The sequence below is a fragment of the Buceros rhinoceros genome, unplaced genomic scaffold (genome assembly GCF_000710305.1).
Source record: "Buceros rhinoceros silvestris isolate BGI_N320 unplaced genomic scaffold, ASM71030v1 scaffold1025, whole genome shotgun sequence".
Classification (NCBI taxonomy): Eukaryota; Metazoa; Chordata; class Aves; order Bucerotiformes; family Bucerotidae; genus Buceros; species Buceros rhinoceros.
Window position 1 is genome coordinate 27,830 of NW_010414321.1, and position 9,978 is coordinate 37,807.

Genomic DNA, 9,978 nt, shown 5'->3' on the forward strand with positions numbered 1-9,978 from the left:
CAGGAATGCTCAAGGTTTGCAAAAGGTTTGTGAGCCAAGCTCCACTGCTTGGGCTGTAAGCTACTCACAACTCACCACTATGCCGGAAATGAATCTTTAGCCAGAGATAAAAAAAAGAAAACACCATTTCACTCTTCCACGAGACAGAAAGGAGAAAAGGATGACCTTGCGCCCTACCGGCTGAGGTGGCCAGAAATTTTCTTGACAGGAGTATTTAGCTATGAAACTGAGGATGCATGCAAACCACAGTAATTCATGGAAGTGGAGACATGGAGAACAGCTTGAGTGTCTGAAGGCTGTCTAGTTTTTTGCTTACTTTCACAGTTGCTCTAACAAAAATTATTAATTCTGCCTTCAAGCCTTACCTGGCCTATGTCCTTAAGCCATTGCAGTGACACCACTATCACTGTGGTAGTGCTGGTAGTTTCAGGGGACTTTTCCCAGAATCACAGGCTGGATGACCACCCTGTGTCCCAGGGCACCTAGGTTTCCAGAGGGTATGACTCCAGGGCAGTTCACCACGTGCCGAGTTGGAAGCCCCGAGTGTTCCAGAAGCTCCCAGTGCCTGTGCTCCCTGCTCAGCAGCACCAGACTGCCACTCTCACTGCCTGAGCACATCCTCCAACTCCTAAGGCAGGGATCCCCCGCAGCCAAAAAATGACCAACGCATCTGATAGCAGACAAAATCAACTCCAATGTTCCCACACTTTACAAAGATTTTCCTTTTAGTGCTAGTTCTGAGAGAAAAAAAAGTGGCATGCAAAATTCTCAGAAAGGAAGCAGGCTTCGGGCAGTGCTGTGGAAGAGGTGGCCTGTTTTGGGGTCTCTCTTCCCCCAGGCAGCCAGGAGGCACGCAGGAACTCAGCTGTCTGCATACACTCTGCAGCACCCACACAAATCCTGAAACTTCTGGGAACAAGACTGGAAGACACGTGAAGCACTTCCAGGGCAATATGACCTGGGATTCTAAGTTGAATTGCTCCCTAGAAGTTTGCGTTTCATACGAAGTCAGATGTAATTCAATTTTGATCACCCCTGCTGTGGTTTTGATGGTTAATAACTCTCTTGTTGGGCAGCCTTTGGGCATTCCAAGCCTCTGAGGTATTGTGGAATAAATAAAGAAATAAATAAATGAAAATCCTTTCAGAGAAATTATTCCTTCTTCCTCCCCTGTAAATTGCCCTGACCTCAGGAACAGAGTGAACAATGCTATTCAGCCCTGGATCAGTGACAGATGAAAGGTCCAGCCACTCAAGTGCTAGAAATTGACTGCCTCGTCTGTCAGGAAATGGGAGATTCTCCCAACTCTTTGATTTGATAATAGCGTTTACTTCCTGACTTAGAGGATTCTGACCTTAAAATCAAGATGCTCTGGAAAATATATTGCAGGTGACTTTGAAGTTCTTCTCGTGTTAACTACTTATTTCCCTCCTGTAAAAGGAGGGCCACACAAGCAAATCCCTGGTACTAACATAACAGCTCAGCTATTTGCAGGAAGAGGGACATGAAAAACATTTTTGAAGGACAATGACAAAATCGCCTTCCTGTAGATCATGAAGTATTTAGAAAGAACATGTGAAAATCTGGCATAAAAACTTTTCTGGCACTTATTTGAGATGACCTGCTCTGATCACTTGTAGTTTCACTGTGCATATGGGAGTTATTAATCTGTAACTTTGACATTTACCTAGTATCTTCACCTGAATATGGGGACTTGTGTGGTTAAGTATCCAGAGATCTAAGCTTTCAACTGTTTCGCATTTCTACCAGTACTGCTGCCTGTATTGGTGCTAGTGCCATAGCTGTTACCTGATTCTAATTCTTTTTCCCCCAAAAAAGCCCAGTTGAAGAACTGGGCCCAGTGTGTCTTCCCCTGCAAACAGGGTGAAATCCTAGCCCTGCTGAAACTAATTGCAGGGCTCCCATTGTGTTAAATGGTGGTGGGATTTCGCCAGATACATTTCTTCGCACGTGTGTCAACATGGAATTTTAATCAAACTTGTAATGAGTTCCCCTTCTGCTCTCTTCCACCCTTCACCTCAGGATAATACATGGCATGGAAGAGACAAAGAACTTTTCAGGCCGTAATTATAATAATTAAAAAATGTTTAGTAATTTCTTTCAAAGGCATAAACAGAGTGGTGAAGTCCAATAGACACACAATGCTATTTGTTGGAACGTGCATCACCTATTGTAAAAAAGTACATAGGGCTGGTCCAAATACATCCTTGCTGTCATTTTATGCAGGAAGTGAAATCAAGCCAGGGACAAACTTAATGTAATGATGCCGAACAGCACAAATCCCAGCACATAAATGAAGTAGCCACTGGATTTTCTTTAACGTTTCTAATTCTACATGCTTAAATTGAGAAACCTATTGGTAGCTATTCAGAGGAGATATCCCCCACAGTTCCTGAATACATTAATTACTTTCCCGGGTGCTTCTAATATCAGGAGCTAACCAATCTCAAGTTGCGCTCCCAAGGAGAAGGCACTCTGTTTGCCTTTAACACTCCCCGTGTTTATTTTCACAATTCCCAGAAAATCCGCCATTCACATTGCTATCTCCTTTTCACCTCCCAAAGTACTCCCTTTTGCGCTGCCTTCTTTCCCTCTGAGTTTTAGAGAAGCTGTCTCTAAATAGCCTTTGCATTTCCCTTTCTGTAGTATGGACTATTTGCAATAAATTAGAAATAAAATACGGGAGTCTTTATTCTATATAATGCCAAGTAAAGCTGAATACAAGTTTGGCAGAAGCAGCACAAAGGGTTTCAAGCAGGAGCTGCAAACTCTTCCACCCTATTTGATAATCTTTCTATTTAGTTACTAGAGGAAAATTTACTGTTACCTGCTTTCTCACTAACATGATTATTTCTGTACTTACAAGCAATCATATTCAATTCTAATATACCAATAAGGTGTAAATGGAACTGAAACAAACCTCCAGATTCGAATTCAGTGATTATTAAAACTCTTTAGACTAATTTGGAATGGTATTTTGCAGAAAGCATAACTTTCAATTCATTCACATTTTTCATCAGAAAACAAATGATCTTGGAAGTAAGGCAGATACGAACTAAACTGCAAAATTTTAGGTTTTTTTAAAGTTCTGAAATCAAGCTTTGTGATTCAAATTCACACCTACTAGCGAACGTTTCTGTTAATTATTAAAAGATGAAGAATTTTCAGTAACTTTTTATATCTTGGGTTTTGGGTAACTGGCTTGAACATACTTGAGTTCTCATTTTCCTGGGGAAAACCAGCTTTTGTTAAAGTATTTAAAATAAGAAATTACTTCTTAATTTTTTTTTTTAGGTAACTCTCCTCTCTCTCCCTGTAATTCATGAAGATGAGGTTTTTGTTAGATTTCAGACGAACAATGTATGAATGATTCATGGTTCAAAAGCATAAGCTTTGTTTTCACAAGAGTTTGTGACCTTGAGCAGAGTGTCAGGTTCACCCAAAACTCACACAAATGCTGGCAAAACTTGCTTTCTCTACAGTGAAACATTCCCGTGGAACAGATTTATGAAACGTAAAGTAGTCGCTATGCTGCGTGTGGGCAGGTTAAATGCAGGGGAAGGGAATTAAATATGACTCTGGAACTGACACAGAAGATAGGACAACATCCAAGGTAATCACTCCAGAGTCCTGTACCTGAGGCAGGGAAAGGGGTGGGGAGGGTTGTCTTGGCTGAGGCAGGTTTTTAACTAAATGATATCACCACAGAACATTGCGGAGGGGCTTTGCTAAACATATTTACTTGGTTACTGATACACTTCTTGAAGTCAGTGCATTTGGGAGTCTGTTTCTTTCTCTAACAGAGATGCTCCCCTGCTATAAAGAAACTGTGCTAGCCTATTTACTTTCAGTTCCCATGGGAAATTCACCGTATCAGCAGCTTCACAGCTGGGCCATAGACACGAATCACAGTTAGAGGAGTCTGCTTATGCCAGTGGATCTTACCAGTGCAAGGGCGGGGGCGGGGGGAAGTATAAAGGTAGCCAGCTTTTGGGCCCACATGTCTGAGATGCCACGGTCCTAGCGGGAGATTTGACATATTATGTGCACTTTCTGCCTGAAAGGGGCACTTATGCTATTTTAGCTGTTTATATTAGAATGAGATGAACTTCATCTTGTCATGCCCCTTGCTGTCTCCAGCTGTGAAGACAAGCCAAGTAACTTGCTTTCATGTAGTTTACACTGTAGACATCTATCTGATTAGGTAACCAAGCTACCCCTTAATATCCTCTTGTAGAGAATTACCTACTACAAAGCACTCAGTTCCAGACTTCAACCTTTATTGTTCCTCTCTTCCACTCACTTTGTAATCTGCTGATATTCCTTGAGAAAAACAGGCACAAAACCAGGACTCAAAGTATTTAATTCACTGACATAATAACCTCTCAAATCCTACCGATTTAGTTATCTGTCTGCCGAAAAAAAAAACAAACCCAAAACCAACCCAAACCAACCAACAAAAGGCAAACAAATCCAAAACCAGTACAGATAGAAGGAGCTGGAGCAGTACAGTGGGATGCAAGATTAGGAGTTTCTGTTTCAAGGCATCCTCAACATTGCAGTCAACTCGTCACCCAGGAATGGATGCCACCCTTTGCAAGGAGATGTCAAACATACGGGAACACAAACCAAGGCTTGGCATTTTACTGTTTCTTTCTCTAGTTTCTCTCTACATAATCTAAGTTCTTGGATGAAAATAAATCTAAACTCTCTGTAAAACCACCTCGAAAAACCACAGGATCTGGTCACACATTTCTTTAGTTCTATTTTATGAGTTGATTTCACAAGGAAACACTTCCTCTATTTGCATGCCGTGTTAAACATTACATTCATGAGCAGCTGGTGTCTCTCAAATCAGAACACGTGTTTACTCTAAGAGTGGTAATCTCTTAACAGCAGTTTGCCATTATGTGTTTATGGCCTCTTAGGTAACTACTGAAGGATTAAATGAACTAACTAGGTGGAAAAATATCTATCTCTACATTGCAAAAAAGCAAAAATGGAAGTCATGGAAGTGTGGTTTCAAAACTAATGTATTACTTCACCTCTCCCAATGGGATACAACGCTTGTTTATTTTTTAACAAGAATAACTTTAACAGGCCTGCTTCTGCAGTCTTGACTGGAAGAACGTATTTTCTCAGGATGATTTTGTTCAATGTTAGCAGCATTTAGACACGAAGATTCCTGTTTCAGCTGTCCAAAGGTTTTACCTTTTTAACTTAACAAGTGCTGAAACCAAACAACAATCCTACACCCCATGTATAGTAGGCTATTAATACTGATTTTTCAACCTAGAAGTCTGAAAATCAAGGCACGTTCCTTCTCCATATATAATTGCATCAGTAATAAGGATTTTGCAAACCCAGCTAGTTACTCCCTCAAATTCCCATTTATATTCATATTATCCCTGCCATGACATTAATACAACCCTTCTCATTAATACAACCTGCCTTCCCATTAATGCAATCTCCGGGGAAGTTACACTTGCAGAATTACTTCAAATTTAGTAGCAAGTTTCCATAGACATACAAACTCGTCCATTTCAAATCTCCCAGTGGCTTTTGCTATTTAGCAATGAAAGTAAAAATCAATGAATTATGCAGGGTAATTCCTCAGTGTTAAGTTTGTTCCTTCTTGGTCCTTAATTTCACCTTTTCTTGTTAATAGATTTTTATCATAAGTATGATGAAAAGTACTTTATAAAAAGGGTAAAACACCTTCTCAAAATAAAAAAAAAGATAGCATAAGCCAAGGCAGAACCATTTCATATTATCTTATTTTTTGAGTACCTTTAATCTTGCCTATGGGGACTGTCTCTAGGAAATGAGTTCTGAATTTGTACCAATTACGTCTTGGCTTCTCTCTATCATAGGGTGCCAATATAAGATTTTTAAAGTAATAGATTTGTGGTAACATGTGCACACCCAAAATTAAACCCATTCAAACAATGTATTTCAAAAAAGCTTCTGATTTAAGGACAAATGGTAAGACTACTGATCTGTGCTCAAATGGTTTGACCCAGAAGTTGAAAGCCTTCACTTTCGTATTTACGAAGTATGGCCTTCATTATAGAAGATGTGTTAAATTAGGTACTCACCCTGCTTGCTTGCTAAAGTATATCATGAACAGGTATATTGGTACAACTGGAGAGTACGTGAATTGCAGCAAAATAACAAGAATAAGAAAGTGAGGGCAGAAAGCAAGCAGAAAGTACACCATATAGCTACCTGAACTTTTTGGACTAAAAAAATGTCCCGTTTTTTTCTTGGAGATCTAAAATTATGGAAAGCTCTGTGAAATATTTACTTGCACTTTCTATCTTTCATAATTACTGTGAGGTGTATTTACCTCAAGTACTTAGCCGCTCTAAAGAGGCTGAGAGCGACAGCTCCTGAGCAAATTGACTATGTTCCAATTCAAAAAGTCAAGCAGGAAAATAGAGCACTGAAAATTTCTGAAAACTGTCATGCACTCCCAATTCTTTAAGTTACACTTTCTTAATATCATTTGCATGTCTCCATAGACCTAAAAAACACACAGAGCACCTTGTATAAAGTCACCCAGCTTCAGTGTCCTGTTCTGCTGACAGACAAGAAATGGCTATTTGCTGTGTGTCAGGAAGCCCCGAATCTGTGTAGATGGTATGACGTGACCCACACAGAGTAACCTGTAATATTTTATTGGCACTAGTGAACACGAAGGGGAAAAAGTATCAAGTTTAGGAATTAAACTAAATCTTCAGTGTGCTTCCCCTATAGGGTTATGGTGGAGATGGCAAAACAAAGGGGGCATTTCACCGGCATGTTACTTTTTTGCAGTAATAACACATCTTATTTGCCCACTGGGTCAAAGGAGGTGGCTTTGTATTCCCAAAAAAGCTTTTGTGAGCATGGAGCTTGGAAGTAATTCTTGACTTAGCTACTGTTAAGAGCTGTATGTTAACCGACTTTCAGTTTATATACAAAAAGGAAATAAACTCTCTTTTACCACCGGTCCTTGGCTCACCTTGAAGACCCCATATATGAACTAGACTCAAGAACAGACTGACATTCAAGTAGACTATATAAATACCTAGGAAAGTTGCAGAAAAGGGGGTAAAGTGAAATCCCTTAGGCAAAAAACCTCTGGTATCTCTGCTTTCCGAAGAAGGAGAACACACAACCTCAATCCAACAAAGCACTAACCCTTGTCATAATAAACCCCTAAAAGGTCACACTGTGGAATAAACAAGGAATTAACATTTGAAATCCATCCTTCAAGCTGCCATACTGAGTCCTGTTCGGTAACTAAGACATGGCAGCTAACGAGACTGGAAGGCATAACAGCACTAAGGTAATGCATTTGGCTTCCTTCCAGACTATTCTGCCTTCTCTTCAGGCCAGCTCAATTTATTCAGCTTCAGTCCAGAAGAAAACATCCTTAATAAGTATCAAACTTGATCTCAGATAATGAGCCCTGCTAGGAGGTGAAGCATATCCACATAGCACTGTACTAGCACAGATCAAAGCTGGCTTGATTGAGCCTTTTTGGAGAACAAAAGAGCTGCAGCCTACCGAGACACCAAACTGTCCCACCAACACCAAAACACCAAGCTGTCCCACTGACACTGAGCCATCCACCAACACCAGGACACTGAGCTATCATTAACCGCCATCTGCTCTAGGAAGGGTCTGGGCTGGGAAGCTCTTTGGGTAAGGACAGTTTTCAACTGCTGAAGCTAATTGTCTCTTGAAGCTTTGGCATTAACTACAACTTTTACGACTGGGATTAAGGAATAGTCTCTTCAGAAAGTCTGACACAGAAGTTGTTAATTCTCCTGTCTTCAGAAGCTTTCAAAGATTTCCAAACACATCCAACACAATCCAAACACAAGCGGAAATGGCCATAAACATATAAGAAAATATTTTTTTATCACTTAACCATACCCTGCTCTAAGATAAAGCACAGTAACCTCATCTTATTCTTAACCAGGACATCTATTGTTGTCTTGCTTGACTGGCACTAAAGGAAAATACATTTCACCGTGTGGCCTAAAGACAGATCCTATTCATCACAGTTAAATATTTATTGTTTTCATCTACATGTTACAGACAAAATGCCTGATCCTAAGGCACAGCAATAAAACCCTGGCTCCTTTTGTATCTTGCAATGTGAAAAGATACCTTTTCTTACTCTACCCTGTGGCAACATCAAACAAATGAGGACATTTCCACATCATTTTACCAATTGTGGGCTACACGTCACATAAAGATCGATCCTGCAAGGGTTTCCAGTGTGAGAATTTTCAGTGTGCACATAGGAAAACCCAACTTCAGTCAAAATTTTCTAAATAATTCAGGTTTCTGGCACACACCTGGAGTAATTTTTGAAGTGCAAAAGAAAGGAGGAAAACAGATTAATTTCCAAGTTGTAAGGGAAAGCTTCTTTGTGCAGAAGAAATACTAAAAAAATTTTAGGAACAATATTTTTTACATAATTTCTTTAACATTAATATGTTTACCCAGCTTTTTAACTAGCAAGGAAGTCTGAGAAGGCAGACACCTTATCATATTTGAACCAGCTTATTCAGCTCCTGTTGTGTAAACTACCAGAACTAGCACCATCACTTAACATCTGAAGGAGCTGGCCAGAGGCTGACTCGCAATTCCACAAAACTGGGATGTGAGGCTGAGATCCTTAAATCTCAGAAATGACTTCCTTACTTAAACCTCCACTCCCTGACTCTTTTCTTTGGGGTTTTTCACTTGGGTTGTATCACGGGTCTTAAGAGTCCTAGATGACTGACCTCTTCTAGTTGGCAGGCTTTGATGACGCTCTTGTACCGGTATTCATCGTAAGATACACCGAAAATTATGTTTTCTTTTATTGTTCCAGGCATGATCCAGGAGACTTGAGGTGAAAAGGATATCCTTCCACTGTGTTTAATTCTACCCTGCGAAGGCTCCAATTCTCCCATTATCAACATCAGAAGAGAAGTCTGAAAAATCATTAACACTTGGTTAATATATAAGAGATCTGTACAACCATAAGAAACACTAAACAAAGTGAAAGTCACTCTTCTAAGTCACCTAAATGCTACATTTGTTAAGATTGTCCATATAAGTACTGATACAAGGCAAGCTACAATTAGTGCAGATTTTCATGACACAACTCATGTTCACAATTTTGCTAGTGTTCTTAAGCCTTTTATCTGTACTGCCCTGAAAAATGCAATATCTTTGTGTATATGTATACAGTCATTCACAAACTGCTCACTGTGAATTTTCCTCTGTAACTGTTAACTCATTTACGTGAATAGATGACCTAAGTATATTTACTATTTCCCTTCATAAAAGAATTGATTGCAATTTCAGTACTGACATGTTACAATTTCAAAGTTAATCAGTAGCTTGTGGTTAACCTTGTCACACATCACTGGCTACTAGATCAAAGAACAGAATTGAGAAATACAAGGAAAAATATGTTACAGAGCCATTCCAGTGGTGTTCTTATCAGTAATAAACAGTCAACAAAGCTGGGACGTAACAGCCAAAGATTTAAAAATCTGTCTCAGTCACATTTTCATGCTGTCAAGCCCAGAGCTCCTTTCACAAGTTATACAAAGTGTGAGGGAAGGCTCATGAGATTCTTTCCATTATACCAGAACCTGACTTTCCCAAAATGCTGAGTAAGAAGTTTCTGATCTTGCAAAGGGTGGCCACTTGGTATGTTTTGCATACTGGATGTTAAACTACCATTATATTGGGCCATATAACATAAATGGCAAAAAAAGCACAAACCGAACCCAACTCTATCTAATATTGAAGCAATATTAAAGAGTTGATGTTGGGCTTCACGCATGTTATAGGTAAAATAAGTGTGCAGTTTGTTTCACAGGCCTTACAATTCCTGGAATAGACAGTAACAGTCTCAAACAACAGGACAGAAACCTTAAATAAAGAGGACATAAGGGAAAG

At 39.7% G+C, this 9,978-nt stretch overlaps 1 protein-coding gene across 1 annotated transcript in view; it reads right to left on the bottom strand.

The window, feature by feature from the left end:
• CFTR (cystic fibrosis transmembrane conductance regulator (ATP-binding cassette sub-family C, member 7)) overlaps nucleotides 1-9,978 on the bottom strand; it is a gene marked incomplete at both ends in the record, with an annotated part of 55,422 nt that overhangs the window by 25,990 nt on the left and 19,454 nt on the right. Inside the window, one exon of the mRNA XM_010137035.1 lies at nucleotides 8,808-8,999. Coding sequence (XP_010135337.1) covers nucleotides 8,808-8,999 — 192 coding nt within the window. The remainder of the gene's footprint in view (nucleotides 1-8,807; nucleotides 9,000-9,978) is intronic.